Here is an 18,717-nt window from a genome sequence, read left to right on the forward strand (position 1 = left end):
ATGCCTTGCATTTCGGTCAAATGTTAGGTCCTCGTCGATTTGGTAGCTGAGTTCGCCGAGACCCCATCAAAAGATAAATTAGAAGAGCAACACATGGATGAAAAATCGGTTGGCATAATCTCCTTGCAAGAACCTTTGTCCTGAAAGGTTTATGTTGATGGTGCAACTAACTACAGAGGATCTGGAGTGGGGCTAGTCCTATTATCCCCAAAAAGGATCACAATCGAGAAATCCTTGAGATTGAGATTCTCGGCTACAAACAATGAGGCCGAGTATGAAGCTCTCTTAGTAGGGATGACCATAGTTCAAAAAATGGGTGGAAAAGCAGTAAAGATGTTCTCTGATTCAAGGCTGGTGGTTGGCCAAGTCCAAGGGGAACTGGAAGTAAGGGATCCTAGAATGCAGGAGTATTTAAGCCAGGTTAGACACTTGCAATCTGGATTTGAGTCTTTTGTTTTATCACAAGTTCCTAGAAGTACGAATGCACATGCGGATTCTCTTGCCACACCGGCAACCTCCTCAGCACATGGCTTACCCCAGGTAATCCTTATGGAAGACTTGCACAGACCTTCTAAAGAGGTAAGGAATGCGACTCAAGTTCACCAAGTAAGGGTGGGGCCTAGCTGGATGAACCCTATTGCGCTGTTCCTTAAAGAAGATGTTTTGCCCAAGAGTAAATCCGAAGCTGACATGGTGAGAAGAAAAACACCTCGGTTCTGGCTGTCTGAGGACCAAAAACTATATAAGAGATCTTTTTCTGGCCCGTATCTATTGTGCGTGCACCCTAAAGCAGTGGAGCTACTCCTAGAAGAATTGCATGAAGGAATTTGTGGAAGCCACATGGGAGGTAGATCTCTGTCTCACAGGGCTCTCACACAAGGCTACTGATGGCCAAAAATGCAAAAGGAAGCTCAAGACTATGTAAAAGGTGAGGTTTGATCCTAATGGCTTCGGAGAGTGTGCCGAGCCTGGAAGATGGTTTGACAGCAAGGATGATAACTCCTGAAATTCAGTTGGGGTGGACGAGCACTGCAGAGATATAAGATAAGGATGAGCCCCAAAATATCTGGGGAGAAAGCTGCTACCTCCGCATTAAATCCACTACAGCTAATCCCCTGGCCGCATTAATGTAGAAGTGATATCTGAACAATATATTTCAGCCTTACAGCTATTACCTAAGGACTGATGAGAAGTGCTGATGGGACAAGTATCAGTCCTAATGATCTAGCATACAGATGGAAGGTAGAGATGAAAAGGGGAGAGGGTATAAAAGAAGAAGGAGAAAACAAGAGATTGAGGATCGGAAATAGAGAAAATAAATACTGTAGCAATGCCTGATCAAACTTGTAACGTTATCCGAAAGCATTATATAAGCACTATTGTCCTCGGACTTTGACGAGGATGTTCTTTCTTCATTTTACAGTTGTCCATTATTCATCTTTTTATCACCAAACCTATTTAGCTCATTGTTTGACCAACTAAAGCCTAGTTTTCTAACCCATTCCTCTACAAATTCATTGTTTTGGACTTTTTGGGCCTAAGTCTATCACCATTTGGGCCAGGAACTCAAATCGGGTCCTTACAGTAAGTTTTATATAATAAAATTTATATATATATATATATATTTTTTTTTTTTTTTTTGAAAAAACATAATTATCTAAAAAGATCATGGACATTTATTATTGTTCGCTGTCATAGAGATCATCTAAAAAGATCATGACATTTATCATTTTTGGCTATCATAGATCCTTGAAACTTCATCTTCTCATTGGTTAGCGTGTCGTTCTAATGCTCCATCAAGAATCACCATTGGATTTGTCTTCTTCTAACCACCATTACATACTACTATGAAAGGTATTGGAGACTTAACGTAACGATTCATCAACTCATCTGGTCACACAGGAACAAAACCAGATTACAGGAACAATCGTTACCTCTTGACTGCATGAGGGAAGCGGTTTGCAAGTATCTTCAGCTCTTCAACTCTTGCCATGACCAACCTCGTACCATAAAACAAATAAGAAGACGCAGATGGCAACCACCGAAACCATGCGAATATAAAATCAACTTTGACGGAGCGATGTTCAGTGAAGAAGATGAAGCAGGACTTGGCATCGTGGTCTGGGACTCAGCAGGTCAGGTTCTGGCGTCTTTGGCTGAAAAAAATCAAAAAACCACATTCAGTGGAGTGCTTGGAGATGATAGCAGCGAGATGGGCTGTGATTTTCGCAAAGGAAATTGGATTGCAGCAGTCCCATTTTGAAGGTGACTAAGAGACTACTATAAAGGCACACAGGGTTATATGCTATTTTCATCTTTTGGTTACATAGTTGGGGATATCCTAATTTATGATAACTCCTTGAGGTGTTTCTCTTTTTCTCACATGGTAAAGAAAGACAATGTTGTGGCTCATGTCTTAATTCAGGGAGTAAGATTGTCTTTTTCTTGATTAGTTTGAATGGAAATTATTTCATCAGGTGTAGATGCTTTTGTTTATGCTGATTTTTCAGCTTCTTAATAAAATTCAAGGCATAGTTTTTTTTCTAAAAAAAAAAAAAAAAACTCATCAAGTATTAACTTCATTACCTTTTCTCACAAAATAAAGTATTAACTTCGTTACCATGTTTACATTTTTCAATGACCAAAATTTTTTCTCTTAATTAAGAAATGAGATTTGGTAAGGGCTATGTCCACCGTGCATTAACACTTTCAGTTATAGGAAGAATAAGGGTAAAAGAATGAATAGGACTCTATGACTCATTTAAATAAATGGACCCACTCCATCTCTCTTAAACTGTTCATTTAGGCTCTTTCACCCAAGGTTTGAGACTCATTCAGTGAGTCAGTGATTGTATTACCTTTCATTCTTAATTTCCAGGAAAAGTAAGTGACTAAGTTAATTAGTTAGTGACTAAGTTCGTTGTTCTAATGCACCATAAAGAATAGCCATTTGATTTGCAATCATATATGTTACTTTTTTTTTTTTTTTTTTTTTTTGGTGAGAGATATTTTTTAATATATAATATCCACCCCTAATGATGACAAATATCTAATCTCAAGTCTCTTATTCGAGAATAAGAAACTTTACCAGTTGAGCTAAGCAGAATCCACATATATGTTATCTTGTAACCTATACATTAGTATGATGTATTTATAAATAAATAAAAAATTATGGTAGAAAAATAAATATAATTTTACACAAAAGATACAATGCTTTGGCAAGTCTAAAAGAACAAATCTTTTAGGCCTTTTGAACTTAATTTTGAGGTTAAAAACACACATTTTCCTCACTTACAAAAAAATAAACTCTAGTAAAGTGTATGCAAAGACATTCTTTTTTGTTTTCTGATTTTCTTTTGTTATTTTTTTATTTTAATAATTTGACAATTACAAAAACGGTGAATGAGGGATTTGAACTTTGTCATTTTCATTGAAAATGCTAGGAGGTGCTAATTGACATTTTCAATTGCATATATATATATATATATATATTAATATGTAAAGTTTAGAGAAATTTCAATTAGAAATTGAAATTAGAATCCAATTTTGCGTCATGTGTCTAAATTTATGTGAGGACCACACCATAATTATCTATTTAACTTTGAACTATGTATCCACTTAAATTTTTTAATTTTTGTACTAAGTGAGTTAATGAGTGCAAAACACTAAGATTGTAATGTTAAGGAACTATTGAATTATAAAAAATAAAAAAAAATAAAAAAAAAACAAAAAAAATAAACCAATGACATATACTCAATAAAAATCACCGTTGTCAGTTTCTTTAAGATCTTCTCCCCTCTCCTGTGTGTGTGTTAAAAATACTCAGTATTCTAAAAAGAAAAAAAAATCACTACATGTTCTATCCTATTAAAAATTAGAAAAAAAATTATCATAAGTAGTATTTAATTTAAGTAAGAATTTTAATATGTGACTAATTATGTTTACTTTTAAAAAAATGACTAATTATTTATATTTTTATGATAAAAATTGTGTTTGATTTTAAATGTATTTATAAGTATGCATTAATGCATGTGGTACATACTATTTGTTTCTTAATAATTTGACTAATTATGTATAATTTTATACCAAGTGAGTTAATGAGTGCAAAATACTAAGAATCTAATGTTAATGAACTATAAAATTTTTTTAAAAAATTACATATACTCAATAAAAATCACAACACAACAAAAATCACCACACGTTCTATCTTATTAAAAATTAGGAAAAAAATGATCATAAGTAGTATTAAATTTAGGTAAGAATTTTAATATGTAACTTTTTGAAAAAAATAATTTGACTAATTATTTATATTTTTATGATAAAATTGTGTTTAATTTTAAATGTATTTATCTGTATGCATTAATGCACGTGTTACATGTTTTTTTTTTAAGAATAATGCTACAGACACAAACTATTTTACAACATTTTTACAAACTACTGATAATATGGCTTTAGCATTTTCCAAATAGTTATTGTAAGTAAAAATGTGATGTTAGTAATGAGTTCATATTAGAAGTAGTAAGAATTTGTCACATCAGCAGTTTGTAAAAATATTGTAAAATAGTTTGTATAATTGTATCTGTAGCATTACTCTTTTTTTAATAATTTGACTAATTATTTACTATATTTTTATAATAATTAGTCTAATGAGCTGTTAACTCATTAATAATGCTGCGTTACTTTTATGTCTAATTTTGGTGTTACAGCGAACATAATTTATAAACATTATTTATAAAAAATAATTTTATAGAGCTTTTATAAACTAAGAAGAAATAAAAGATCAAATGAAAGAGAGGGATTGAACAACAAGTCAGAGGAAAACTCAGATTAGTGATTAATTATCAGGATCTCAATCACTTTCTTGCAGATGATAAATTCCCCCTGCCTAACAAAAGTGCACTTTTTCAACATCTTTCAAGTGCAAAAATTTTCTCAAAGTTTGATCTGAAAGCAGGATTTTGGCAATTGGGAATCCACCCAGGAGAAAGATACAAAACAGCTTTTTGCATCCCTGATCATCACTACCAATGGACGGTTATGCCTTTCGGTCTTAAAAATGCCCCATCCCAATTCCAGAAGGCAATGGTAACGTTGTTCCAACCACTCCTGAACAATGCATTGATTTACGTTGATGATATTCTCCTGTTTTCCAAGGATGAAAAATCCCATGAGAAGTTGCTCACTAAATTCTATAATTTAGTGAAATCACAAGGGATCATGCTCTCAGAAAAGAAGATGATCATTGGACAATCCTCTATAGATTTCTTGGGAGTAAATATTTCAGATGGAAAGTATGTATTACAACCTCACATAGCTGCCTCTCTCAGTCAATTCCCAGATAGGCTCACAAGTGCTAAACAGATACAGCAGTTTCTTGGAATTGTTAATTACATGTCAGATTTTATTCCTAAAATCTCCATGTACAGAAATTCTCTAGCCCAACTGCTGAAAAAATCTCCCCCAGAATGGGATTCTGTCCATACAAAAGCAATCCAACAGTTGAAAAAATTGGCAGAAAGGCTTCCTCCTTTGCAAATCCCAAGAACAGGCAAACAGATTTTGCAAACAGATGCAAGTGATGAGTATTGGGCAGCAGCTCTTTTTGAAGAAATTGATGGTAAAAGAAATATTTGTGAATATAAAAGTGGTACATTTAAACCCTCAGAATCACATTACCACTCTACTTTTAAGGAGATTCTTGCAGTCAAACATGGAATTGAAAAGTTCCAGTTTCATCTTCTTGGGCATCATTTCCTGGTAGAAATGGATATGTCTTCCTTCCCCAAAAGGCTTCAATTCAAAAGGAAAATGCTTCCACACCCCCAACTACTCAGATGGTCAAATTGGTTTTCACAATGGTCCTTCCAAGTCAAGCACATCAAAGGAAGAGATAACCTTATCACTGATTATCTTTCCAGAAAGCCTCCAATCCTCAATACCACAATTCTTCCTTCCCCCTTATGTGTATACCCTGTTACAGATCCTTCCTCATCATCAAATCCTTCTTCTGCAATTCCTAGTGATATCCTTAACATGATAGAAAACCTCCCTCTAGAAATAAAAGACCAAATAAAGACCTTGACCCTTCAAGCCAGAGCCAAAAGAATTATCAGAATTCTCCATAACTATCTCAGAAACCACCAACCCCACTTCCTTGCTATTTTCCCTGTTATTGACCAACCATGGAAAACCCCTTTTGCTTTTTGGATAACAAACTGGACGGTTGCACATTATCTCTACATGTGGTACTTACTTAATGAGTATCATTTGTGTATCCATTTTGAACCAGAATTTTACAAATATATTTTCCCACGTGAAAATAGATATTTTCACAAATTCTGGTTTAACATTTTGAAAAATGATGCTTATGATGGAGACTGGATAAAATACTCTTCTGTAGAACATCCAAGATTTGCAAGCAAGATTACTTCAGCAACTCTGATTGTTAAGCTTAACTCCAAAAATGATGTTCGTATAGAAGGACTTTTCTACCCTGCAGAAATACAATGGCTTACCAATCCAGATGGCACTTTGCACACACATCGAGACCCATCTTGGGTATTCTGTTACTATGCTCTCACACTGACAGAATCTCTAAATAAAGGGATCTTATCTCAAATAGTACCCATGGACCCAAAAACCTGTAGAAAGCAGTTACCACATGAGAACCATTGGGAAATGCCAAATCCTCTTCAAGGATATGATGACCCCTATTACCATAACCATGATCCAGATGTAAATGCTGATGTAGATGAAGAATGGTTCCAAGGAAGAGATGGATGGGACTAGACTCTCCTAATATATTGTAAAAAAAAAAAAAAAAAAAAAAAAAAAAAGGACCCTAGAAACGTCTTCAGACGTTTCATCCTTATCCTTCCAGCATGCCCTACAGTGATCTTCCCAGCTGTCCATTTCTGCAGTAAGGACCCCTACCATGCACCTACTTCACAACCTAATCATGCCAAACTGAGGCTTCTGCCCCTTTACCCAGGTGTCAACATGGAGCCGGCCCCTACTCTCTCTTCAAGCATTATTGTACTCTGATTGTAAGATATTTCTGTATGAATTTTCCTTATAAATAGCCCCTAAAGGGCTTTGTAAAAAGGGAGAGTGAAGTAAGGAGAGAAAAGAATTCCTGTAAGATGTCCACTAGCATATCCAATGTAAAAAAGTTGTTAAGTTTAATAATATCCTTGAGTTTGCTGTATTTAGTTCTGTGTTCAATCCCTCTCTTTCATTTGATCTTTTATTTCTTCTTAGTCGTATATTTTACAAACCGATTTCCATAATCTTCTTACACCCTCTATTTCAATCTTCCACCTTTTGGATAACAAACTGGACGGTTCCCCATTCTCTTTTCTGATAAAAAGAGGGGAAGGAAGAATTGTGGTATTGAGGATTGGAGGCTTTCTGGAAAGATAATCAGTGATAAGGTTATCTCTTCCTTTGATGTGCTTGACTCCTCTTTTTATCAGAAAAGAGAATGGGGAAGTAGAGACAAAATTCCTATTTATAAATTATTTATAAAAAATAAATTTTTTAATAATTTGACTAATTATTTACTATATTTTTATAATAATTAGTCTAATGAGCTGTTAACTCATTAATAATGCTATGTGTTACTTTTATGTCTAATTTTGGTGTTACAGCGAACATAATTTATAAACATTATTTATAAAAAATAATTTTATAGAGCTTTTATAAACTATTTATAAATTATTTATAAAATATAATTAATGAGTTAACAGCATCACAGGAAACAGCTCATTAACCCACCACTATTTATAAAAAAATTATTTATAATGCTATATGTGTTACATGTACTTTTATAGAGCTTTTAGAAGGAGATAACAATTCGATGCCAAGTTGGATCAAAATCTTTAAATTTAGATGGAATTTTGAACCAGTCTGAGCTATTAATGAGTTTTGGTGGTACACAAGTATCCAGAAACAAGGGGCCAGACCATTGGTTTATTAGTAGTAATGTATTTTAAAAATCCTTTAAGATTTCCAAATATAGCTCCCTATTAATTAATTTTGAAAATATTTTCATATGATTTAAATCAAGACTCCCATTCAAACGCTGTAGCCAATAGCCACACACGTCTTTTGACTTTCTTGGAAAAAAATGAAAGGAAAGAAAGATAAAAATGGTAAGACATTGCAAGATGCCATTGAATGGCAGTAATACATTGGCAGCAATTAGCCAATTACTGCATTTATTTCCAAAAATACATTCATAAGACAACCGACCTGTAGGCTATTATTGATCACAATTTTCCCACTCATAATTTTTTTTGTCCGGTTAATATTTTTAGTATATCTATTAAAGGATTATTTTTAAAAAAATTTTAATAGCATTTTTATGAAAGAAATAGTTAATAGATATTTTAAGTGTATTGGTATAAAAAAAAATTAATTTTTTTATAAAAAAAAATAACTGAATTTTTTGAAAATTTTTTATATTTTATAAAAATTGTATCAAAACTTTTTAAAATTGATTCACTAACAAATGCTCACCTATTATCATAATATTTTTAAGAAATATAAAATATCTTGAAAATAATCCGTTTTTTTAATAATTTTTTTCAAAAGAAATTAAAAAAATATTTCTTGAACCTTGCCTATGTTAACTTTTTCCTTTTTTATATTTTTAATTTACTATTATTACTTTTTTTAATATATTTTTTAACTTTGTGATGAGTAAGAGTGTACACGTACTTACTCAATAATAGACTGCTAGGCACCATACTAATAAATGGTATCTCACACACACTACAAAGAGATTGAGAATAATCATTCCAACCCAAGATCCGCAAAATGGGTCTAACGGAAAAGAACGAGGAGGAGGAGGAGATGAACAGGAGAAAGGAGGATGATCCAGAAGAAGCAGCAGCCAAGGAGTCATTGTCCATAGAGCAAATCTTCGCTAGCAAAGAGGTGCCTCCATGGCAAAAGCAGGTGACTATAAGAGCCTTGGTGGTGAGCTTCGTGTTGTCTATTCTGTTCACCTTCATAGTGATGAAGCTGAACCTGACCACTGGGATTATACCGTCCCTCAACGTGTCTGCTGGGCTTTTGGGGTTCTTCTTCATCAAGACTTGGACCAAGTTGGTTCAGAAATCTGGGATGTTAAAGCAGCCCTTTACAAGGCAAGAGAACACTGTTATTCAGACCTGCGTTGTCGCCTCTTCTGGCATTGCTTTTAGCGGTATGGGCTTCTCTCTTTACAATACATATATATATATATATATATATATAATTGCTTTTCATTAATATTAATGTTTGATCTGAAATATATATATGTGTGTGGTTTTTCATTTCATGTTGTCAAAAAATATTTTTGAAACCTATCCTAAATCCTAATCCACAAAGTCAGATTTCTTTATGCTCAAACAAATATATTTTCTTTTGAATATAGTATTATTTACCATAATTCTTCTTATAGAAAACAGATTATAGAAAACCACTGAATTACAACGCTCTCAATACGTAAACATGATTGTTTTTATTACTATTGTAATTTGAATGATATCATATCATGCTTTGGCGTTGGTTTTTAAAGTTTTTTTTTTGGTAAACATTTTTTTTTTTAAAGTTTTTAAAGTTTGTTGAAGCTACTGGAACTGGGATTTCATTTCTTGGAACTCGGCCCTTTAAGGCTTTTAACGGTGGTTTCCGATTTTTTGGGGGTGAGAATATGAATATTATGTTCAGGGGTACAGAGTTGAAACTTGATATATAATTTACAAAATAAATAAAAGTACTACAATTGAAAAATGGTAATCATAATTTAGCATGGATGTTAAAGAATTATGAGAAAAATTGTGATTTAATTGGACCATGATCCTTGGACCACGTGACCCTTATGACGTGAGTTAATATTCCACAATTGTGGGTCGCTAGTTGGTTGGTTCAATTCACAATTGTACTCACGTTTGATCAAAGACCTAAATTTAATTAGTTCAGTTAGGCGGTGTTTCTTGTGGATATTTTACTCGCATAATAAATACTACTACTCCTACCCGTATTCTTTTCCTGTGGTCCCTCCACAGCCTCTACTTTTTAGAATCAGAAATATTGTCAGACAATAATGGATAGAAGTGGGAAAGAGAAGTGCCTTTTTTTAGATATGGGGGGAAAGTAGTTCCGTAAAGTAAAGAAAGCTATGAATATGAAACCAAACTAACCAAAAATATGTGAACTTTAATGGCTTACGAAAGGGATGAAGGGATAAACAATTCAATGGTATCCGATCCTCTCACCGTGTGATATGGCTGCATCTATTCTAAGATAGGAGAGAATTACATTGTTATTTATTAATAGATAATAAATAAATAAAATGTGTAAAGCTTAGATTAAGTTAGAGTAAAATTTTATTTTGTATAAAAAAAATAGATAAAAAATAATGAAAATTAGAATAAAGAGGGTATAGTAATTATTAAAGATTATTATATTTTTTAAAAATTGTTTGGATGTTTGTGGGGGCGGGGAGGGAAGGGGAGGAATGGAAATGATCATATTACTATTATAAACTTTGAATAAGTTAAATATTTTGGTTTGTTTTGGTAAATTACACTTGACCACTCAAATTAACATCTAACAATTGCTTCCCATTAAATGCCTCGTCTGTTATAAATTATTTTTAATTTATATTTATCTTATTATTTTTTAAAGTACAAATATACTTTTATTCAACTTTAATTTTTAGTCTTAATATTATGAAGATTGATGATGATGAGCATTGTAATTTCATTTAGTTCTACTTTAACACCATAAAAAAGGTACTTATTTTCCTTACACGAGTGCTAGACTTTGGATTACTAACTGGCCATCTTTGGCAAATATCGAAAGGCATTTTCATTGATTAGTTTGTTTCAAAGAGAGTTTAATCTCCCTAACATATATTTGGATTCAGTTCAAAGGACTATAACATCAGGTGAAGCAGATATGCTATTTTCGTCAGATTTCCTACTGGAGAGAGAGATATGTTAGGGGGATGATGAATCTTCTAAATAATTAAGATATGATTGTATGCAACATTCAAGATTTGTAGTAGCCTACATGGAGGATTTTGAATATCTTGTAATGGATAGAATCCTTAAGTTTGTGTCAATCATACTCAAAATTTAAATTGCATTCATATGAGAACCATACAATCTTTTTACCAGGTCATATCTTGCTAAACTATCTTTTGTTGAGTTTGAATGAGCAGGCGGCTTCGGTAGTTACCTCTTCGGAATGAGTGAAGTTGTTGCTAAACAATCTTCAGAAGCTACCAGTGCAAAAGATATTAAGAACCCAGCATTAGGATGGATAATTGGGTTTATTTTTGTTGTTAGCTTTCTTGGCCTCTTCTCGGTGGTGCCTCTTCGAAAGGTAACATACAAAGAACCCAGTACTACTAGTCAAGAGCCATTTCTTGACCAATACATATCTCAACAACTGCTTGACTTGTTGGCATACTTTTCTGTTAGTTTCTACTACTATAAGTTCATACATATTTAAATCCGCAACATGCCTTTCTATCTCTCTGTATTCCTCCATGAATTACACATTGGGGTTGATTCAAAGGTGAAAGTGTTTTTAAGAGGAATTAGGGTTTTTTTTTGGGCTTAAAAACCTTTTTCAATGGTCTTAGCAAAACTAGCATTGGATTTTTTTGGGGGTTCAGTTTATGGAAGAGTAAAAATAGCATAGAGTGCTTTGGCCTACGACATATAGGAATTCAAAATCTTCGGAGATGGGAGAAAGAACCCATAAATTTGGGAGATTATTTTGCAAATATGTTATATAACCATGAGTATGTCAATCACCATGAGTTATAGTATAGTTGAAACTTCCTTCTCCTTTTATAATGGGATAAAGGTTGAGGTCCTGGATCAAAACTCATTGAATGCGTGTTTTAACTTACTAATATAAAAAATCACGGGTTTGTCAATCAATATATGAGGTTGACATTTTTATTGCAAAGAGAAGTAACAAAAGTTCATACATAAGAATTATCCTCCATCGCTTGATCATACTTTTCATTTATGATTTATCTCATCTCTCTGAAGTCAAATCCATGAAAGTAAGGCATTTATTATATATATATATATATATATATATATACATATATATATATAGTAGTTGGGGTTGACTTTTGCCATGCATATGTCCATGAACTTGTGTAATATAAAATGACATTATGATTGAATCCGGTTTCCTTTCCAACTTCTAACTTTTTATATCCTCTATACTTTTTGAATATATCTAATGTACAATATGGCACAGATTATGATCATAGACTTCAAATTGACATATCCAAGTGGCACTGCAACTGCCCATCTTATCAACAGCTTTCACACGCCTCAGGGTGCCAAGCTAGCAAAGTGAGGCCATGACACTCCTCATCAAAACACTTTCCTTTGTAATTTATTTCATAAACACATTAACTTGGTGATAACAATTTTTTACCATTATTTCATTATAGAAAACAAGTGAGAGCATTGGGCAAGTTCTTCTCCTTTAGCTTTCTTTGGGGTTTCTTCCAATGGTTCTTCACTGCAGGTGATGACTGTGGATTTGTAAGCTTCCCTACTTTTGGTCTCAAAGCCTATGAGAACAAGTATGTAACTCTCCTTTAGTACTTGTATTCAAGTATACATTTTTATAATTCATATGCTGAGGAATTCTAGAGAATGAGTATTGAGTTGCAATTGTTTTAATTGGATGGTACAATGATACTAATGTTGATTCTATTCATGCTTCTCATGTGAAGAAGAAATTCGATACCCAACAACACGTATCAAACTATCAATAAACAATTAGCTATGTTTATTGGGTAATTCATTTGGTTCTTATCTTTGTTTAAGCTTGGTGGTCAAAATGGTGTCAAATAAATGATAAGGGCATTTGGTGTTCCTCTCAACTCTAGTCGTTTATCTTTATTTTAATTTTGAGTTTTTGTGGAAACCCAGGTTCTACTTTGATTTCTCAGCTACTTATGTTGGCGTTGGAATGATCTGTCCATATCTAATTAACATATCTCTACTTGTTGGAGCAATTCTTTCATGGGGTATCATGTGGCCTCTCATAGATAACAAAAAGGGCTCTTGGTACTCTGCAGATCTCAGCCCAAGTAGCCTACATGGCCTGCAAGGTTACAAGGTAACTCATCTTAATTTCCATGTTAATAAGTACAATAATGCTAAGACACAACATACATAACTTGTTGAATTGCTAAGATGTAACGTCACTTTCACTAGCATCACGTTTATTTTACACCAATCCAATCTCCCACCTCAACAGTTGGGAAAATGTTATGAAATTTGTTGTTTCTTTAGACTCATTATAAAAAGCCTATGGTATTAATTGCTGGCATTAAGAAGGCTTTATGAGCTTCTGCTTCTTTCCTCTTTGTTGTAGGTCTTCATAGCTATAGCCATGATCCTTGGTGATGGCCTGTACAATTTCCTTAAAGTCCTTAGTCGAACTCTATTGGGTTTGTATAAACAACTAAGTAAGAAAGACTCAGGTGTAGTTATCCCTGTAGCAGGTAACTCCTCCCCTCAGAATACTCCGTCACAGTCTTATGATGACCAAATTCGGACCCAACTATTTCTCAAGGACCAGATTCCATTATGGCTTGCCATAGCTGGTTATGTGACTATAGCAATTATATCTGCTGCAACACTTCCCCATATATTTCATCAGCTCAAATGGTACTACATTGTTGTTATTTACATCATAGCACCACCATTAGCCTTTTGCAATGCTTATGGTTGTGGGCTGACAGACTGGTCCCTAGCATCCACATATGGAAAGCTAGCTATCTTCACGATTGGTGCATGGGCAGGTGCTTCTCAAGGTGGAGTTCTCGCAGGTCTAGCAGCATGTGGGGTCATGATGAACATTGTGTCCACAGCATCTGACTTAATGCAAGACTTTAAGACAGGTTACATGACATTGGCTTCACCAAGGTCCATGTTTGTGAGTCAAATTATTGGAACAGCAATGGGTTGCGTTATTTCTCCTTGTGTTTTCTGGCTCTTCTACAAGGCTTTTAATGGTCTTGGAACTCCAGATTCAGAATACCCTGCACCTTATGCTCTTGTTTACCGTAACATGTCGATATTGGGTGTTCAGGGGTTCTCGGCTTTGCCAAAGCACTGCCTCACACTTTGCTACGTGTTCTTCATTGCAGCCGTAGTCATTAACGGTATTAGAGATGCAGTGGGAAAGAAAAGGGCTAGTTATATTCCACTTCCTATGGCAATGGCAATACCCTTTTATCTTGGATCTTACTTTGCCATTGATATGTGTGTAGGGAGCTTTATACTGTATGTGTGGGGGAAGTTAAACAAGGCTAAGGCTGATGCGTTTGGACCTGCTGTAGCATCTGGGTTGATTTGTGGTGACGGGATTTGGACTCTACCAAGTTCAATACTCGCTTTGGCAGGTGTCAATCCACCCATTTGCATGAAATTCTTATCGAGAGGAACAAATGTAAAGGTGGATGGTTTCTTAGCGTCTTAAGGGCCAGTCTGGATTATTGTCGAAAATAGAGCTATTGTGTAGAGCTTTGCCAAAAAGATCTATTACTGAAAATTTGAAGGTGTTTGGTAAATTGCAGTTATAGACCTTAAAGCTAAAACAACTGTTTGTCCATTGTGAATCCACCATGTGCGTTTTCAATTCCCGCCGTTCACCCATGAAAATAAATAACAAAACTTTTTTTTTTTTTTTTGTAAAGACCAAGAAACAAATTCTATTTTCTCTCTTATCCTATTTACTACAGCGACAAAGAATCAAATTATCACTGTATTTATTCATTTTTCTACTTCTTCCAAGTGCGGGATAACCCCAAGGGGCTGCGAGTTTTTTTTCAACCAATTGGAGCCCTCATTTTACCACCCCTATGGGAATGGTCTACTACTATAGGACGCTTACCTAACCAACATTTAGATCTGGCTCACATTATAAAGGTGATTTTTATTTTAGAAATGCTAGACATAAAAATAAAAAGCATTTAGTAAGTATTACTATTTTATTTTTTTATATATACTTATCATCCGACTTGAATCCAAATAACACTTGAAGACTTATTAATAGTAATTGGTGCATTCCAATAAGAAATTGAGTTCACACTGTTCATCACAGTTTGGTTTGTTTGCATTCTTGGGTGAGGGAAATTGCCCAATTAATTTTTCTTAAATGGGTTCAATGGATGGAAAATGCTATTAATTACATCATCTATTTTTAAAAAAATGATAATTTATTTTAGAATTCATTTCAATTTTGTTTTCTTTTTTCCCCCTCTCCCCTATCTTATTCTTGTATTTAATGGAAAATGTAGCAAATCTAAGGGCAAGTTTGGTTTGTAATGAGATTCTATTCATTTTCTATTTTCATTTTATGTACTCATTTTCTATACTCAAATTTTGTATTCATTTTTTGTTTCCATCTATTTTTTTGTTTGTCATCATTTTTTGTTTTGTCTTTCCCTTTACACCTTTTTTTTTTTTCTAATAACCACCAACAAAGAGAGAGAGAGAGAGAGAGAGAGAGAGTGTGTGTGTTCTTTGATGTGACAAGTAAGTAACAGTGAGACCCATAGATTTGATTTTTTTACGAAAATGACACTATATTTATTTTCAAAAAAATGAAAATACCAAAAAGTTGGATTTAGTTTTTCTATTCAAATCCTATTTTTTGGATATTAAAAATGCAAACTAAATACAAATACAAAACCAAACAAGTTTTTTAGTGATGAGTTCCATAAAAACTGAAAATGAATACAAAATACATCCATTTTTTGCTCAAATCAAACAGGTCATAAGTATCCTCACTTGGATAACAATTTTGTTGCATAACTTTGTTTTTGTTTTTTGAATGTTACCATTGGTTACTGGTCGGCGACAACATACGGATGCCAACTGATGACTGCCAGTCTTTGACACCATTAGCCACCGGTCACCTCTAGCTAGTCTTTGCCACTGTCGATCTCTGCCATTGCGGTCCTTTGGTGGCAGCCGGTCTAGCGGACATAACGATCGATGTAAGCTTTATTGTGTTATAATATTATTCCATAACAAAGTATGGCCACTCTAGTTTATTCACATAAATTTATTGTACTATAATATTATTTCCAGTTGCATTAACTTATTACTTTGCCGTATTGATCAATGTATTATAATATTATTTGATATTAATTCAGTAGGTGTGGGTCTTAGTTCAATAGTTTGTGACTTTTTTTTGGTTTGTACTTTGTATATAAATACTAGATAGGGCTGCACATGCAAGACACATGCTGGCTTTAGTAAAAAAAAAAAAAAAAAAAAACCATAGCGATTAAGTTTAAATTTAGATTATATTTTTAACATGAATGCAAAATATAAATCAAATGATTTTTAAAGTATTTATGTATTTTACCATCAAAAGAGACATTAAAGTGATCACATTTGAAAGAAATACAAAGATTATAGTAGCTAACATAATACATCACAACATTATATATTAACATACTTCAAATATATACACGTGCTTTGAAAAGCACCATATCAAAAGTATATATGATGTGCAAAAAGAACCCCAAAATGTTGATTCTAATAATAGACACATGGATTAACAAAAATGAGGTTATGTTTTGGCCACTTCATTTAGTTATATAAAAAGACAAAGTGATACATTATATAGGAATAATGTATCTATTTGTCTTTTGTATGTGCTTATTTTTTTCAACACAGTTCCAAAAGGACATGTCTTGCATTATATAGAGCTTTAAACTTCATTTTCATGGATTTTCTTGAGGCAGATCATGAATGGCAACGATGTTGAACTTATAGCACGATTCTGTAGGGATGTCCAACTTTACTACTCTCAATTGAATGAGAAACTTCTATTTAGAGGAGAGCATGGCAAAGCTTTCAATATTTTTGATTCCATCCTATAACCAAAAAAGTACTCAATACACATGGGCATTATTCACATATCTTAATGGAAACTAAAATTTTCAACTCTACAGTGTCAATAATAACTAAGAGTTCAAAACATTATCATCCACCTGTAAGATTTTAAGAAAATTTTATATGGCCCACATTTAAATGATAAATGAAAACTCATGTCTTTAGAATTTTATTTGTGAAAGATATTATGGTGAATAACAATTTCTAAGTAACTCTCAATTGGTATAACCTCTTTGGTTAATAAAAACCTTCAAGTTGCAAGTTTTAAACTTTTTGATGGAAGGAGGGTTATGGAATAAATCTTAATTTACAATGATCCATAGTCTAGCCTATATATATATAACCTGTCTCCATCAAAAAGAAATATGTGAGGTAAAGGCCATAGACTTGAAGATACTTTTTATATACACTATCATATGGTGAATGTCATTTTTCTCTAAACACTTAAACAACTATAACTGGAGGTATGTTTATGTTATTTATTTTCTGCTACAACTCTAAATTTTACCTTACATTTGGTATCAGAGCCATCCTTCATGCTATGTTGTTTAGTGATTTTAATTAGTGAAATTTCTATTATTTCCAATTGCCACATATTTGTATGGTAAAAGTTTGTATACACTAATTTAATTTTGGGATGAAATTTAAGTTGTGCTCAATGCAAATATAGAGCATGTGTACTCTAAATCCTAGAGAACAAGTTTTGTTTTGCATCTTTATTGGTATATGTGTAACGAATTAATATTGAGTTTTGAGATTAGAAGTATCAATTTGAAATTCATAGGATTATTATTTATATAGAACTAGATAGGTTCAAAGGTAGACATGTTGTAGGACTTTATTTTCTCTAATCTTAAATTGTCCAAATATAGTATTTGACAATATGCTAATGTGGACTAGTGGGTAATTTGACTAAAATACATGCCAAGGCACTTATAGTTTTCATAAATTTGATTTTGATTTTGAATTTTTGATATTCGCCAAGTGCTCATCCAAGTATTCATGTTTGTTTCCTAGATATAAAATCTTGATTATTTGGAAAATAATTTGTGACAGTATGATGGCTCATATGACAAACATGCCTCAATAATTTGTACAATTTTCAATTGTAAATTGCTTTAGAGACTATTTTTGTGGTCCACTATATTTGGCATGATAACACAAATTATCCTTATGTTTTGAAAACCATAACATTTTACAATAAATTATGGGGATAAATGTAAGTTTGCAACTATTTCATAAAGTTTATTGTTACATATGAGATTTGGATCATTCAAGTGAGTAATTTATTTAAGTGCATTTTAGGTTTCTTTGCAATTATCATGTATTGAAATATTATTTCATCATTTTTGAGTGCATACTGTCATGATCAATATTAGATTTGGTTGATCTTTATGATGCTATTTGAGGTGGTGAATAACAAAATGACTTAGGAGTGGCCATAGCATCTTAAGCCATGATGATAATCACATGAAGAAATTTCTACAAGACTTCGTTAGGAATAAAGTCATCTAAGTGGTAATTAATTCATGAAGATAATGACTTGGCCCCATAGGGACGTTATTATTTTTATGATTTAATTGGACTAAGATGGTGAATGTAGCATTAAGATGAGATTTTTCCTAGGCCCATAGGTATAGAAAATTTGATTTTTAGTGTTTATATTTACTAGTTTTATGAATAAAGTTTTATAGTAAATCCATGCATGATGCGCCTCTGCCTATAGGAAGGTTGAATTTACTACTAAATTGACATTGGTTAATTTAGA

General features: G+C 33.0%; 1 protein-coding gene across 1 annotated transcript; it reads left to right on the top strand.

Moving 5' to 3' along the window:
• The first annotated feature begins 8,814 nt into the window (after nt 1–8,814).
• On the top strand, nt 8,815–14,679 carry LOC115975933 (probable metal-nicotianamine transporter YSL7). Its single transcript, XM_031096990.1, has 6 exons — nt 8,815–9,211; nt 11,216–11,379; nt 12,277–12,374; nt 12,476–12,610; nt 12,963–13,152; nt 13,411–14,679. Exons 1-6 carry the CDS (start codon nt 8,821–8,823, stop codon nt 14,518–14,520), a joined length of 2,088 nt encoding a protein of 695 aa, XP_030952850.1. The 5' UTR covers nt 8,815–8,820; the 3' UTR covers nt 14,521–14,679.
• The last annotated feature ends 4,038 nt before the right edge of the window (nt 14,680–18,717 follow it).

The sequence above is a fragment of the Quercus lobata genome, chromosome 2 (assembly GCF_001633185.2).
Source record: "Quercus lobata isolate SW786 chromosome 2, ValleyOak3.0 Primary Assembly, whole genome shotgun sequence".
Taxonomy (NCBI): domain Eukaryota; kingdom Viridiplantae; phylum Streptophyta; class Magnoliopsida; order Fagales; family Fagaceae; genus Quercus; species Quercus lobata.